General features: G+C 37.3%; 1 protein-coding gene across 2 annotated transcripts in view; it reads left to right on the top strand.

The window, feature by feature from the left end:
• Nucleotides 1–17,516, top strand: part of PTPRF (protein tyrosine phosphatase receptor type F) — a 331,301-nt gene that overhangs the window by 209,880 nt on the left and 103,905 nt on the right. For both annotated transcript variants that reach the window (XM_070941423.1, XM_070941424.1), the window contains one exon: nucleotides 14,730–14,840. In XM_070941423.1, coding sequence (XP_070797524.1) covers nucleotides 14,730–14,840 — 111 coding nt within the window. The remainder of the gene's footprint in view (nucleotides 1–14,729; nucleotides 14,841–17,516) is intronic.

Here is a 17,516-nt window from a genome sequence, read left to right as displayed (position 1 = left end):
CCATTGGATACTTATTTTCCATGCTTTTAAATATATTTCTATATCTGGAATTGCAAATGAGTAGGGCAGCACTTGAGCACATGGTAGGCTCTTAGCAAAATTCATTTCACGTAATTCCATTGCTGGTAAGCAAGCTTAAGAGGAAAACCTAAGTTTAAAAACAAAGCACATTTAACATTGCCATCATGTCCTAAATTTAGACTGGTCTTTTTTCCTTCTATATTGCAAACATATTTCCAGAGAATTTCATTTGGTATTCTCGCACTACTCTAATTTTCCCTAGTTATTTAATTTCTGAAGGAGACATTAGCAGATTTAAGAGAAATGTGCGTTAAGTTTCACTCATAAAGTCCCTCAGGAAGAAAAAGAGTTCTAAATCTGAAACTTGTAATATAGGTAGCAATTTTGTACCTGTTTAGCTACTGAAGACTCTGGTTTCTTCAGACACAATGGAAAAATATATTTCTTCTTCCAGTTTGCAGAATCAATAGGATTTACACTATGGAGTAACATTTTCTAAGTATCAAGGAAACACTCTGGAATGTGCCCAGATTTGTCCTTGTGTGTGGATAGGCCTAGAAAGCATACATATTATATCCATATTATCTTTCTTATCCTCACTCACACATTCACACATATGCACAAACACACACATAGGATTATTGTGAAGAAAAAATGTTCCAGCACACAGGATTATGAGAAGCACAGCATATCAGGTTTAGACTTCATATCAGGTTTAGACTTCAATATTGGCCCCTCTTCAGCAGATCTCATCAAGTTCATTAATAACAACAGGGAAACGTATCCCAGTGGTCTAAGACTATTGATGGGTAAAATTTATTTATTTACTAGGCCAATAGGCCACTAGAGTCATTGATAATTCTGAGTAGTATATGTATCTGAGATTTGTAAATCAGGCTAACTATGTAAAATAAAGATCAGAACATCTCAGTGCACAGAATATCATCATAAACAGCAGGAACATTACAACCCTATTCAGAACGAAAGATGGTATCTTCCTGGAACTGTATCATTTCCAAAGTCACACCATCTTGTTCCTCCTCATCCAGAATCTAACATCCTCCAGGAACATGGACAATAGCTGGAGAGCATTTTCTGTTCAGTCTTGATTAACAAATAGATTTGACTATCCCCTCTGTCAACAAATGATTTTGCTTCATATGAATTCAGAGTTGCTATCACCAGCCTTAACCCTAACCCTCCAGCAAAATAGTGAAGGTGGGATACAGATAAACAAAATAATAATTTGATAGGTGGACAAAAATGCCACATCCAGTCTGAGCATCTGGCTGTCTGTGGAATAGACCATAATAATATCACAAAACAAGTGGAGCACCACTTGAATACTATTGGCATTGACAAATTCACCATCAATTAATTGCAAAGGGTAGCTTTGTTCAGAAGAGCTTACATCCTGCAATGTAAGCTATCAAATACTATCAAATATCAATATTTGCCTGTCCCAGGTCCTTGGGAAGGATTCAATAGGTTGATAAAAATGCCAAATCCAGTCTGAGCATCTGGTTGACTGTGCAAAAAATCAGAACAGCAGAATAATAGAGAAGGAACTGAAGAAGATAACAAAATATAAAGATCTGCAAATAGAAATTGAACAACTGGCAAAAGAAAGCAAAGATTATACCAACAGTAATAGGTGCAATCCCAAAACAACTAGGACACCACTTGAACACCATTAGCATTGACAAATTCACCACCAGTCAGTTGCAAAAGGCAGCTTTACACACAACAGTTGACATCCTGTGATGTCAAATATAAACATCGTCCAACATCGTCAACATCGTCAAATATAAACATCTGCCTATCCCAGCTCCTTGGGAAAAACCTGATAGGTGGATAAAAATGTCAAATCCAGTCTGAAATTGGATTTGTGCAATGGACCATCTAATTATTCTAATCAATGCTGCTGTCCAGTACTCTTAGTAATAATTTTCTGACCATTAAATTAATGGTTAAATGACTCATCTTTGGGGTAAAGCGGGCAGAGCTCTCTGGGATCCTGCATGTTATAGACTATCATTCTGCTGTCCATTGAATTATTTAGTCTAAAATGAGGTAATACCGTGTTTCCCCGAAAATAAGACCCTGTCTTATATTTTTTTGAACCCTGAAATAAGCGCTTGGTCTTATTGCCATGCGTTCAAAAGCCCGATTGGGCTTATTATCAGGGGATGTCTTATTTTGGGGGAAACAGGGTAAATACAATTTTAGTTAATAGCAATTATGTTCCACTCTAACAGAACTGTTCAGCTTCCCATAATCATATACAAAGATAACGTACAGGTAGTCCTCAATTTATAACCATAATTGAGCCTAGAATTACAGTTGTAAGTCATTGCCACTGTAAGTCAAGGCATCGCATGATCAGATCTGATTTTTTTACTTTTTTGTGTCATTCACATTAAGTAAATGTGGCAGTTGTTTAACAAACATCAATTTACCCCTGATGGCTATTTTTTGCCAGAAACCAGAGGTAAATGCCAGAAACCAGTAAAAAAAGGTCACAGTGTGGTCATGTGACCATGGGATGCTGCAAACAGCCATAAAGGTGAACCAGTTGCAAGCACCCAAAATGTGGTCACATAACCAGGAGAGGGTGCAGCTGTTCTAACTTCAAAAATAGCTCATAAATAGCCTTGGGAGATTAATTGTAACTTCGAATGTTTGCTAAATGACTGGTCGTAAATCAAAGGCTATCCATATTCCACAACTGTAATTTAAGGGGGAACATGGTATCACAGTACTTAAAAGTACATTTATATTTTAAGTATCATCTCAATAAGCTTTCAGTTTTCTTTCATGCATTTACTGCATTATTCAAACTACAACTGGACCGAAATTCCCCTGCAGTTTTGTATGGATTGCAGAGATCCAAATAGGACAATACTTAAAAAGAAGCCTACTTTCCAAAATACAATCACTATATATTTTCAGAAAAGGTAGGAACGGCAGATTGCTATAACTTGTACATTCAGTTTACATTTGATTATAGATATGTGATTAAATAGCTATTTGGGATCTTGGTTTAAAAACGTAGGCCAATTGTGGAAGGATTGCTATATATGCATAGTTTCCCATTTTATTTCTTGATCTACAAGGAAAGGAAAATAAAATAGGAAGAGGGATTTTAAAAGACTAGCAATAGTATCCCTCTGCTCCAAATTGAATGGTGGTATAAAACTTCAATGATTATAGTTGTATTTTTATTACAGGCCTCTATCATTCAGTGTTCACTATTGTTCATAAAATAATGTTTTGAAGAACAATAAAATCATATTAAACATTTTAATACCAAAGAGAAAATTGTGGCAATAACCCTATCACAGTAATAATATTAATGGACCATCATGATAGAGAAAACACAGTGAACTTGACTAAAAAATGAATGTGTCAGGCACAAACAATCAGACCCATAAATGTAGAGTTCAAACTAGCTACTTTATTGTTGTCTGCCTATAGTACAGGAATCTCCCCAGCCTGGCACCTTTCACTTGGAAAAGATTAGGTGAGGTTTAAAGGGGGGGTTCACTGGGGGTTAGAACTTTGTGTTTACATAGTGAGTCCATGCTAATTTCCTGCTTGAGCCCTCTTCCCTACTGGGATGTTGCTCTTGAACATCATGTCAAAATAAGAATAGGTGCTGATCCAGAGACAAGATATGGGGTAATGCTGCAAATCAAACCATATACTTCATGACCTTATAGCTAAATTAGAATTTAATAAACTGAGATATGAACAACACCTGCACATCAGCAATAGATAAGAATAAGCAGTATGCTTGAATTAATATATTGAGCCATAAAAATGTTTTATAAATCATAGTGTTTTAGCTGTGTCTTGTACTAAACTAAAACTAAATAAACAGGACTTAATGTATTGCGTGGATCAGCCAGTAGCCACTAGTAAAAGAAGACAATTGATTAATAAATTTAAAATGGCATATCTTGTTTACTTTATATTTATAAATTTAGTTTTATAAATTTTGCCTCCTGAGTCCCAGCTGATGGCTAGAGGGAAAAAAACTGTTTAAACTCTTGCTGCAGGGCTTCAAAGGACCGCCCTACAGCTGATCAGTGTTAAAAGAAAACAAATGAGTAGACCAGTGCCTGCAAAAATAAATGGGTAGACCAGTGCCTGCAAAAATACATGGGTGGATCGGTACAGCTCTGCAAGCAGTTAAAAGCGTGGTAGACAAGTACCTCTGCTAAATCCTAAATAATTGTCACATGACCATCAAGCCACACCCACAAAATAAGCCACACCCACAGAAGCGGTAGTAAAAAAAATTAGAACCCACCCCTGCATCATATATAATACTCCCTTTTCCTCCTATTTTCCCTACAATAACAAGCCCATGAGGTGGGTTTCACTGAGAAAGAGTGACCAGCCCAAGGTCACCCAGCTGACTTTTATTAAGAATCACACACAATCAGTTTGAAAGTGACATTCCCTGTTGTAGAACAAACATTGCATACATCTCAGAGGAGAAAAGGGGCAAACCAGCTTTTATCTCAAAATAGTACATTAAATGCTATTTGAGAAAAATTAGTCATATTAATACAGGGCAAAAAAAACCCATCCCAGAAATAGTTTTAAAAGTGTAAACTAAAAACTGAGCTCATATATATTGCCTCAAAATCTTTTTTTTTTTTGGACAGTATCCCATTAGAAATAACTTGATACTGGCTTGGTAGATTCTTTGGAATAAAGTATTGTTGAGTTAACACATGGACTGTACAAAGTTTGAAGGCTATGTATTTAAATGGCTTCATTCCATAACAGCATGGAAAGGAAATCCTGGATTATGACTTGTTCTGGGTAATATTTTTAATAAAGCAGTGAGTGCATAATATGTATCTGTGAGTTGCATTCATTTTGCTAAGCAGCAAACTGGACAAGATTTGAATATGAATGCTTTCTTGTCTGCCCCATAATAATAAATCAGAACTGGTATGATTGTTATTGTGGGCAGCACCATTGTACTCTATGCTGTACAAGATGTTTAGCTTTAGATCCACTGTAAATGTGAAATATAATTCCTGGAGTTGCTCTGGAGGTGACTAATACATTGGTTAAACAAATAAATATTGCTAATATATTAGAGCAGTACAATAAATACTACCGTAAGCACTTATGAAAATCAGACCAGAAGTGGAATGTTATTTTAATATGATGCAAGAAAGTATGTTTATTGTGTCAGATAATTGATCCATTTAGTTCAGTGTTCCCTACCATAAACCACATCACAGTTCAAACTGGACAAAGACAAATTGGAGCAAATTACGAGAAAGGCTATCAAGACAATGAAGGATCAAGAAAGTAAGTCCTATAAGTAATACTTAAAGAACCTGGATATGACTAGCCTACAAAAAAAGATGATTGAAGGGAAATACAATAGCAATCTTCAGATATCTGAAGAATTGTCTCACAGAAGGAATGAAGTTATTCTTCATTACTCCAGAGAGAAGGATCAAAGCCAATGGATAAATTATAAGTACATCCAGGCTAGAAGTCAGGAGGAATTCTTTGACTAGATACAAGCTATCAAGCAGGATGCTACCAAAGTTATGAGTTCTTCACTTGAAACAGAGACCATTTGTTAAGAGAGTTTTTAGTATATCCTGTATTGAGCAAAGGGCTAGACCAATTTCCAGGCCATTGCCTACTATTGTACCATGCAACCCAACAAGACAGACACAGACTTCAGAGGATAATTAGAACTGCAGAAGAAACAATTGCTACCAACCTGCCTTCCATTGAGGACCTGTATATTGCACGAGTCAAAAAGAGGGCTGTGAAAATATTTACAGACCCCTCACATCCTGGACATAAACTGTTTCAACTCCTACCCTCAAAACGACGCTATAGAGCACTGCACACCAGAACAACTAGACACAAGAACAGTTTTTTCCCAAATGCCATTACTCTGCTAAACAAATAATTCCCTCAACACTGTCAAACTATTTACTAAGTCTGCACTACTATTAATCTTCCCATCGTTCCCACCACCCATCTCCTTCCACTTATGACTGTATGACTGTAACTTTGTTGCTTGTATCCTTACAATTTATATTGATATTGTTTCCTGACTGCTTATTTGTACCCTATGACTATCATTAAGTGTTGTACCTTATGATTCTTGATGAACGTATCTTTTCTTTTATGTACACTGAGAGCATATGCATCAAGACAAATTCCTTGTGTGTCCAATCACACTTGGCCAATAAAAAAAATTCTATTCTATTCGATGCCCCATTTGGAACCAGGCCACACAAGTGGTGGATGAGCACGCATGTTGCTCCACTAATGCAAGCCGCGGGCACTCACATGCAAAGCTCCATTTGTGCTCAACACTCACATGCAAAGCTCCATTTGTTTGAGTGGTGGGCAGGCGCATTCACGCGCACACCTGCCACACACATGGAACCATCCCGTTCCCCCCCCACACACACACACACACACATACACAGCAGGCCCCTATGCCGCAAAGGTTGGGGACTGCTGGGTTAGATTAGACAACTTCTTAAATATCTTTCAACTCTATGGCTCTCTGGTTTCTAAGAAAATGCCTGGGTTTTTGCTTTGGTGGCTTGTGGTTCAGATATCTATGTGGTAATCCTGACCAGTAAGAAAAATCTGGAGACTTCTGTGGAAATAAGAACATCTTTTTAAATGGCTTAACCGTTGTGATGTGGGATCTGGCAAGAAAAATCTAAAATTCTTCAGACCTGAAGAAAGATGAACCAACTGCACTGTAGGGAATCCCTTTTCAGTGTTTGTGTAGACAGTTAATTCCAGACTTTTCAATGGCTATGTGAGTGCATTCCAAAATCAGCATCACATCCAAGTGAGGGCAACTTAAAACAGGTACTGTTTCACTGACTGGGAGACTGATTGCTGCGCTCTGTTGTGGAAAGTCTCAATGTCAGTTAACTGCAGGTAGGAAGAAGATAGGGTTTAGAGTGTTTAATTACAGTAATAATTGGCAGACTAGGAAGAAAAGTGAGTACTCAGCAGTTTTTCTGTTGTGCGTGAATGAAGCAATAATCCTCTTTTTTCCTGTTGATAAGATTTGGAAGCCATGCAGGCTTTTATGATGTGAACTGTCCCTTTGAGGTGAATGGGATAGTAGTTAGAAAAACAGATAAATAGGCAGATTTATTATGTAAGCGAATATTCACCTTTACAGCGGGCAATAAGGGCTTTCCTTTTTTTCACCTATCCGTGAACAAAAGCACTGGCAAAAACAATCTCATCGTAAAGTGGAGCTGGAATAACATCATCTTGGCTGTGGAGAATGCCAGTCAAAGCAGCTGGAACGGTTTCCACTGATTAAAAGCGGCAACTATACTGCCCAGAGGAAAAGGCACTAGAAAAGAGCAAGGGAAAGAAATAATAAGTGTAAATAATGTAACCATTCTTTAAGAAGCAAGTTTAATGTGCTTAAAATCTGCCTTCTTTGTATTTACAGAAACTCTTTGAGTGTCTGTCTTTGTCACCCATTGGGTGATCAGTGCTGTGGATAATGGAATGTGGGAAGCACTTAATCTCAGATACACAGCATTTCTATGATTACTGGTATTTATTGATCAATACACGGAACATGATTTGAGGCTTTGTGTCCTGTTTAACCCTCTCTGTCTGTTTAAACTCCCCAGTTTTTTTTTTTGTTTTGTTTTGTTTTTTTGGTAAGTGCTTGGTGTTCAGATGTGCAAAATCTGCATTAAACCAACACATACCATAAACTGCCTAGAAATTAGATCTGCATGAATTTCCCTGCCCTTACTAACAGATTTCATTTGCACAAAATAAAACCAAGGGGACAAAATCGGGGACCAAAGGGGAGTTGTTGTCAGTTTACATATGCAATTCTCTTTCTGCACCTCTAGGCAATGCTGTTGATAAGGGCCAAGACTGAGCAAACCCTTCTATTAAAAACCCTTTTTTGTAAGATTTGTTCATAGCATGTGAAACTATTTTCAACTCCCTTGTAAAAAGGGTACCAATTCTCTCCTTGGCCTGCTGCACAACTATGCAAAAACATGCCTCAGCCATTAGTCCAAGTGAAATCTAAAAGAATGTTCTCTGCATTTATATTTTAAAACTGAATGGTGCAAGACAATAGTTTACGCTCAGGAAGAACCTGCTGCAGGAGTTAACTTACATTCATTGATTAGTCTTCCAGTTTCAGTTATGTAATCAGATTTTTGCCTCTAGTGGTCCAGGTAACCTTAAATCAAGAAACAGTCTGCCAACTACTACCATATATTTTTTTCTCTTTACTCACAAACACATGTGTGCATATACACATTCTTATTGTACTTCACTGACACTGATGCTCCCACAGCCCCATCTTCTGGCAAAATAAAAGGGCATGGCTCCCATTTCCCAGTTGCTGCTCCATTTCAGTTGTGACAATGAATGATAGTGGTTTGCCGACATCCTTTTTGGGGGGGTTGGGGGGAACCAGGGATATGTAAATTGAGATCAGACTTTGTGTTCTTGGTGGAGCTTTACTAACCAATCTAGGGCAATGTTACTGAACATTCCTTTTTTATATATTATTATACCTGTTTTTCTAATACGGATTCTAGCTTTGAAAAACTTTTTAGTTTCAATTTTCTCCCTTTTCTCGTTGTACTAACGCTTCTCTTTAATCTTATTTGCATTCAAATTACCTCACCAGGTGGTACACCAATTAGAGGTAAGAATGCTAAACTGTGCCTCAAATGTTCGTATCACTACATTTCTTCTTGCCATGACACGTTTCAGCAGTATGCCATCTCCAGCTATGATTTCATTCCAAACTCTGTCAGTACACAAGCTCATCTGCCATTCCTTCACACACGTGTTTGTTTTTGTTTATTTTTAGTGTCTGGCACCTTGTAGAATCATCCATTCCAGGCGTACATAGGTCAAAAGGAGTTATTCAATGGAATATTTGTAAATTGGAAGGTGCAATTCTGGCTCATGCCACAGAGGGTTCTTTGATCTTTCCAATTCAGTTACTGTCTGGAGTATTGAGTCCAAGGAGGGTTGAAATATCCACTGTGGTTTCTGTCTGAAGGGTTGGGGTTAGGGTATTTTCACAAGAGAACAGTAATGTTCTTTCTTCTGTACTACTACTGACAAGCTGAACAACTAAAAATAAAATAATTCTTGAAGGGTCGTTTAGGAAGCATGGACTTTCTTTGAGAGTTATAAGTGCGTCTGTCCAGCTTGCCAGACCTTTCAATATGAAGGCAGAGGGAAGAGATATAATCAGCCAGCTCCATTCTCTCTGAAACTTAATACAGCCCTGTTGTGGCTATGGCTCAAAGATTTGTTGAGAGTAAAGGAATCTGACATATATCTGGTCATCTTAAATCTTATGTTGTTCAGCATACCTCCAGAGTAGCAGCTACATAGTCCCAAGCCTGCTAGAGTAATTTTTGTAATTTGAATACTCAAAGTGATTTCTGGAAGTAATCCTAAAATTGTAATCAGTACTATGTATAGTGATCCTGATCTCTTGTGATTTCAGTAACTGCTACTGTTGACTGATCCCTGAATTCTCTAAAATTTATTACCTCTGCTAAATTGTATTCTCTCAATTGTCCAATGCTACTTTTTTTTTTCTTCCTTGTCTTTCTTCATTAAATCATTGCTTCAAATTAATAATGCAGTCTTTGGTTCTGGTTCGGTTTCTGGGTGTTAATGTTCTCAGTTGTGTTAATATTTTTAGAACAAATGTGGATTATTATTTCAAAAATGTTTGAATTGAATTTAGTGGAAAATCTGAGTCATGTGACCAAATGGTATAGGCCTAATTGTCATCCAATCTTTGGAATGATTCAAGACTATCAGCTGTAATGTTATAAGTTCTTAAGCTATTTATCTAAAATTACAAAACATCTTGAAGCAAAACAATAAACCACATGTTAAGTAACCAAGCTATGCCTGTTTCTAGCCCCATCTTTACTCATACCAGACTGAGGCTTTTCCTGCATTTAACTGTCATGTGTTTCTTACCAACAAGTGAGAACATTAACAACTTGGCACCAGAACCGCCATATGTTCGGTATATCCTTTTTGAGAGAATTGACTTACTGCTATAATGAGAATCATCCATCTCATAAAACATAAATCTCTCTATCTGAGTTCTAATGAGGTATTTTAAGAGTTTGCCTGACATTATTTAAAACGCATGTGTCCTGTTTGAATGTCAAAGCCGACATTTTTCTAAGTGCCAAGAGCCACCTCTTGGCATCTCATATGGGATTTCTGTCAGACTGACACCTTTTGTTAAACATACAGGCTACTGAATCTCTAGCAGGGGTAGAGGAAAGCATTTTTATGAAGGGAGGTTATGCTCACATAATGATAATGTTCTGAGGTCTTCCTAAAGGTAAGTTGCTGCATTTCCATGATGTATTAATTTGATCGAAATGAGACTAGACTAATGGATTATTGTGCCTGCAATTAGTTGGATGTTTATTTTCAATTATGCATAGTTGCTCGGTACATTGGATGAGGAAACCAGGCAATCTAATCTCTCTTGAGCAAAGGTGTGAAGGAAATCAGATAAAGTAGCTGGAGAAGCAGAGTGTTCTGTTTTGAAAACTTTTCTGTTGGCCTTGCAGGCATGAGTCCTACTTTTCCTCTGCAGAGATGCTGTCATTTTTCTAAGAGCTCTGTATTTGTGAGGCATGTTGTCACTTTTAACATTCCCCCTTTGCCTTTCAGGTGAGACCCAGGCTGAAAGGTCAGGGTGAGTTTTGTTAGATTGTTCAGAGATATATGGCTCTAGTTGCTGATTGGCAAATTAGAGAAAAGGATAGATGAATGGACATGGGTTTTCAGGGATGATGATTAGATTGCAACAAATGAACCTTTAGAAGAAGTTATTTATTTCTCTTTTATCAAATGCCGCTTCCTCTATTGCCATAAAGTGGAACAAAATAAGCACAATGGAAAATTAGATATTCTGATCTTCTGTTCTCTTGGAGCAGTTAGTGCTGTCATGTCAGAGTTGGTGCAGGCAGCCCATTCTCCTCACCAAAAGCTTCTGTGTAGTCACCAGGGCACTCACTCATTCAATATTTGATAGCACTGTTAGCTTCCAAAATTGGTGATACAGCCAAATGCCACTGTAGTTGTCTAGTGACTCAATGATAACGTTTCTATGATGCTGTGTCATAACAGATACATGGGAAACAGTTAAAATAGGTACTTAACACTTTTCTCTGCCCTAATATGAATTTTATATGTTCAAAGCAAATTTAAAATACAAATACCTAAAAACTGACAGAGAAAAGCTGATTAATCTTTCATCTAATTCTTCTGATGTTATACAAATTTAATACTGCTTAACCCTGCTAAGAGACTGCCACCCTTTGGCAATTTTGCAATTTTGCTTCCTGCAAAGCTTGCAAATCTCCCTTCCTCCCTCCTTTCTAAAGTGGAATAAAGGGTGTTTGAAGTCTAGATGTATAATATATCTAAAAAAGCAAATTGGTGGCTGAATTGTATTCCTATATTTGCCTTGTGAACTGCTCAGTTCAAAGATCTTGCAGTGACTGCAGTCCTTGCATAAATCACAGAAACTCAGTTTCAGTCCAGATCTGACATGCCAATCATCAACCTCAGAGAGGAAACAATTAAGCAGGATCATAATGAGCTTCAATAGGAAAATTGCTGGGTTGATTCCCTTTCTTGCCTAATTGCCAATAAATTGGGCTTGGAGATGTTTGGCTGTCATTCTGTGAGGTCCATGTGATTATTAGAAATGCATATTTACAGAGCAACACAGACATGGCTCACATTTGTGTGCAGCTAATTTTATTCTCCTATAACTCTGTACAGAATTGCTACTTTGATCCACTCAGAAATAAAAAAAATAGCATTTTCCCAGAATTAATACATGCTTCTTGTAATCTTGCACTCGTATGTGAAATGAAGTCGTGCAAAAGATTTCCGGTTTCTGCTATTCAGATGTCTTACTTTCCAAACATTGTGTTAAAATGGAAGCAGATTCAGTAAAAGCCAGGATATGTATAATTTATAGCCTAGCCCCTACCTAGAAAAATAGAGAGCAAAGGAAAATCCATAGTTTTTTTCCTCTAACCCTTTTTTATAAAACCTTCCTCGTTCCCACTCAAATGATTTTCCTCTGCCATTTACACCCTAGGGTAGAGCACATGTACCTACACTAGAGAGAGGACTCAATATTGTAATCATCCATACATGCACTCACCTACCCACAGCTTGGATATATGTATCTATCCCCAGTCAAGGAATAAGTGATCAGAAGTCCTTTTTCTGGTGCTTCCCTCCAATTGTTATTGGCACACTGTTCAAATAATATATTTGTTTTATACTTAGAATGTCTAACAATAATTAAAATACAAAAAGTATAAAATATAATTAATATTAAGATTAACTATTATATAAATTTTATAGAGGGGACATAAATTTACAGATTTTCTAAATTTAGAGAAAGAAAGTACCATTCTTTCTTTAGTCTCAAGAAAGTACCATTAAGTCTTCACTGTCCACTGTTCCAACATGCAAAAACCAGTGGTGAAATCTGGCCTGATCTATCCAGCTCACGTGAACCAGTAGTGCCGGCGGGTGGGAGGCTCCACCCACCTGCCGGGACATCATTACATCCCGTTTTTGACCCTCTGCGCATGCGCAGAATGTTCTGCGCAAGTGTAAAAGAGGCGTGCGTGTGCTCACATTCCCGAACCAGTAGTGAAGGTAAGTGCATTTCACCACTGGCAAAAACAGTTTTCTGGGCCACATCGTTTAAGTCATAAAATTGTTTCTGCCACACTTTATCCAAATACCTAAACAGCAAAGGTATAAACTTTCAGGCTGTTTAAAAGTCATTGGCATCCTTCAGTCTCAAGAGACTATGGTATCGTGCTCTGGAAAGAGGTCCTAAAATAGCATCTAGTGTGACTAAAGGCCAATTCGAGAGTGGCAATCCCTTCCACACTGAGGGCAGATATAGTCTGTCCCCTGCCCAGCCCCCAGATTTCACTGATTCCGGGACTGCCTCTTTGCCTCAGCCTGCCGAACAAGTGTCTCTTCGAATTGGAGAAGGCCATGTTTAAAAGTACAAAGTATAAAATGCCGCCTAGAAGGTAGCAGGAGCCAGACTTTTCTGATCAGTTTATTTTTATTTTCCAGACCTGATACAACAATAGAGAGGGCTCTCTATATCACTTTATGAAATAGCAGAACATAATGAACTTCATTAGTTCTCCTGAGATACAGACTTATACTGCGGTCTCAGTTTATTGTTGTAAATGATTTAGGGGACAGTAGTTGATTCACACTATTTTCCCTTCTATTCCAATAATATGAAAACATGAATTTAACCTCCACGCCTTGGAGTGGGAGGCCAGAAACAGCAATTTCTGTTCATGGCACTGTTTTCTTTGGCAAACAGAAATGGATTCAGACTCTGACAAGCAGACAGGTTAATGCCTTTTCTCTTGGTTCAAGAGTGTACATAATTTTTGTGAGTGAAAGCTGCCTTCTACGATCTATGGAATCTCAACTTCTGGAATCACAAATGAAGTATTTATTCCCTGAGAAGTACCAGGTCCCATTCTTGGAATAGCAGTATCAGGGCTGCTTAAAATGTTCATTGTTTACTTATTTTTTGCCTTTATCTTTCTATACCTACATCTCCCATAATCTGGAAGACAACAGAATAGGATTTAGTTCATTCACAGTGGCAAGATAAGAAGGAAGAGGGATACTGTTTCAATATATTTATCTGTAATGTGAATTAATGTGAATTAGGCAGAGTTTAGTATTCAGCCTGGTTGCTTAGATTGATATGATTGCTGTTTGGGCTCTTTTTAAAGAAAGGGAATGGTAGAATGGAAGGGGTCTCATCCAAGATGTATTTTAAAATTTGAAGTAGCTTAAAATTCAAAGCAGCAAAACCAATGAAATATCAAGAGTTATGTTACTATTAAGTACATTGAACAAAAAACCAATGGCACAGAATATAGTGAGTAAAAAATGTATGCCCTGGAAAATCTTCAGATTATATATCTGGGCCTTTCAAAGATTCTGGTTGTACTATCTACTGATGTTGTTACTTGTTGATGTTGTTAGTAGGCAGAACAGTATAATTATATGTAAAATACAATAGAAACAAGGGATTTTTCGAGGTGAAAAAGTTGTGGTCCTTTTTATTGCTAGGCTTAAGGTAATGATACTTTGTTGTGGAATGAAGTGTATTTTATAGATTAAGATAGTTAAAGGAAGATAGTGAACTAAGATTAGATTCCTTTGGATTTATTTATTTACTGTGCGTTTATTGAGGTTGTATTTTGTTTTTGTGTTCATGTAACACATAGAACTATCTACAACAATTTAAAATATTGTATAATATTTTGCTTTGGGAAAAATATTCAGCATAATTATTTTAAGTCTGGATTCCTTTGATAGTTTCCCCATATGGGAGAAATTTATTTGGTAGATAAAAAGCAACTGAAAATGTATCAAAAATTTGTTTGACTATGAAGCTGTGAAGACTGGTCACAACAGATGCTTTATAGTATGGATACCCTACAAGAAGCAACAGGCATCATCTGTCCTCTTGTGTTCATGTTTGGAATAAGGGTACAGAACAGTAACATACATCTTGTTATAACCAGGGTCGTTTGTGTTTTGTTTCTACATAGGGGCTCTCCAAATTGAAAACAGCGAGGAGTCGGATCAAGGCAAATATGAATGTGTCGCTACAAACAGTGCAGGGACCCGTTACTCTGCTCCAGCAAACCTTTATGTGCGAGGTAAAGTTTGAGAAGGCAAGCTTCCATCCCTTTCCCCCTTCTCTTCCATAGTCATTGCCTCTCAAATCACCCATTCAACATTGCAGCAAGAGAATACTTCAGTGATGCTTTGTGAGTGATGAAACTAAAATCCCTAACCCATGAATTCAAGCCCTGGAAGACCCTTCCTTTCCTTTGAGGGTAATATGAGTGATGGTAAGATTGAAACAGTCAATGTCAGAATCTGTCTTTTCATCATTCATTCATGGTGGGGAGGGGGGAGAAAAAGTAAAAGATAGAAAGAGTTGTGGGGCTCTGTAAAGTTTTTCTTCCTAGGTTTGATCTGTTCTCTGGCAGGTGAGCACTATACTACATTGGCCCAGGAATAGATGTAGCTTTCATGTGTTCTATTGATCAACACCTCCTCTACAACAGGGATAATTGCTGAACCTATTAGAATAGTTGCAATTCCTGCTGTGATCCAGCTGCAGTTTGTTTCATAAAGCCATTTTGCCAGACTATTTTCAAATTTCTTATTTCGTTCCTGTGCTCAAAATAGGAAGAGCCTTAATTTCTGTTTGTAGGTCAAAGAATCCAGTACTTCATTAAGAGCATGCTTTTTTTCTGGGGTGTTTTACAAGGAGATAACATTTTGCATCAGCCAAGAAAAAGTTATGTTAGAGACCCTTCACGGTTAAAAGTCTGACACTTGTCTAAAAGGGGGGGGGAGGAAGCCCGCAGTGTAGTAGCCTTTGATGGGCAGTTAAATCCATATTTTATTTTTACCCAGAGTCTAGATTGTAACAACTGCTTGTTTAAATAGAACATTTCCTCCCTCCTTTCTTCCCTCCCTTCCTTCCTTCCCATTCTCACTCCCAGCCACTTCTGAATATACATACATAGACCATTTATGACAGAAAGCTGCATTAACCAAGCCCAGGAATGGTTATTCTAAGGAAAGACACAAATGACATGCTGGAAGATTGCTTCTCACTTTCTCAGTTGCTCTCATAGTGTTTAGACCTCATTTTCTACAACTGCTTTTCCATTTTACAAAACAATTTTGACAAACTTACAAAAAGCTGAAGTTTAAAATATGCTTAGAGCTCAGTGTAAACACCCATTTCACAACTGTAATGTGATCATGCTTGATCTCATACTTTTTGTATTATTTAAAAAAAAATTTCAGACCAAATCTAGTAAAACGAATACTCTGTCTCTAGAGAGCAGGAGGGGCAGAAATGTTTATTTGAATGTATGTCACTCTTACACTGTTGGAAAAGCAATTGCACGTTTTCAGCCACGTTCTCTTTTAAGTGCTTTTCCCTTTGTCCAGGCTTGCAAACAGACTTAGGAAAGCTAATGTTTCACCTGAATGCCCAGCTTGCCAAGCCAAAGGAACTTCTCAAAACCAGCCTGATTCCCTGTTTGCTGAGTCTTTATTTAGATAGAGAACTCCCTTTGGATTTTAAGTAGTGCAGTAAACTGTGGCCTCAAGTCTTGATGTGAAAAGCAGGTTGTTCATCTAGCTGACTGGTTGGCTGAGTCTGCAGATAAGGTGACATGAGCCCAGCTTCTGCTAGGAAGATTTTTCAGCCCTGCATGTATGGCTCATTTTCTATTTAACCATTGTGCTTCTAAAGCATAAATTTTGGAATAAAACTCCATTTTATTGCACATAATCTTTACAAGTTGGATTCCAAGCTGCAGAGTTGTGATAAAGCCCATAGTATATAAAAGACAGGTTACTACTTAAATTGTCTCCTGTGGAAGTTTGCCACAGGTACTGTTAGCCAGACAATATTTAGGCAGATGCTTTTGTTTTGCAAAACAAAACCAGTTGACCAATATTTCTTTTGCAATTCTCTAACTTCCAGACCATTTTTATGCCTGTTTTATATTAGGAAGTTGTTTTCCTTGGCTTCTTACATCTGAGTAAGCAAAATAAGGGATGTGTAATATCATTGTACATATTACTGTAGCCATATAATTACTTTATAATTTAATTGCTTGGGAGCACATGATACTTCTGCCATGATAGTGGTTTTCTGCTTGGCATCAGTAGGGGTTAAGGGAGGGGAAGGGAAGGAAAGAAATGCTTATTTTTCCCTGTGATTTCTGCACATATATACATATATTTGTTTTTGTGCCTCTTTTGTCCCCAAAAAATAGATCTTAACAACCCAAAAAGTAAAGATACCTAAACAATAATCTGTATCACTGCTTTCTCTTACATGAAATTATCTGTAAAGCGTAATCCTCTTCAAGGTCCTGCTATACTTCTTATCAATAAAAAAGGCTGGTCAGCATGCAAAATTAAAATTTTTCTGCAAAAGAAACTGACTTAAAGGAATTCTTCTCCAAGGGTGTCTAGATGAGATTTTGGTGGGGAGCAAAATCACTGTTCTTCTGACTGAAAGGTCTAGTATTGGATCGTAATTCTGATACTATTTGTTTTTCATGGCACATAATTCTTTAATGTTGCCTTGGGAAGTTTTTTAGCAGTGGAATGTAATATAGAAAATGCCTGTCTCCTTTAAAAATTACTTTTGCTAAATTGCCCGACATTTTCAACCCTTCTTTGACACTGCAATCCAAAGAGGAATTTTTATATTTTTGTAAAATAAATTTACAGTACGATAAATTTAATTTCTGGTAATTAGATTGCCTGGTCTTTAATAATGTGCAATGGGAATA

Source organism: Pituophis catenifer, unplaced genomic scaffold, assembly GCF_029215685.1.
Source record: "Pituophis catenifer annectens isolate HBS135680 unplaced genomic scaffold, rPitCat1.0.hap2 SCAF_3, whole genome shotgun sequence".
Taxonomy (NCBI): Eukaryota; Metazoa; Chordata; class Lepidosauria; order Squamata; family Colubridae; genus Pituophis; species Pituophis catenifer.
Note: the sequence above shows the minus strand (reverse complement) of the source record. Positions and strands in the feature narration are given on the sequence as shown.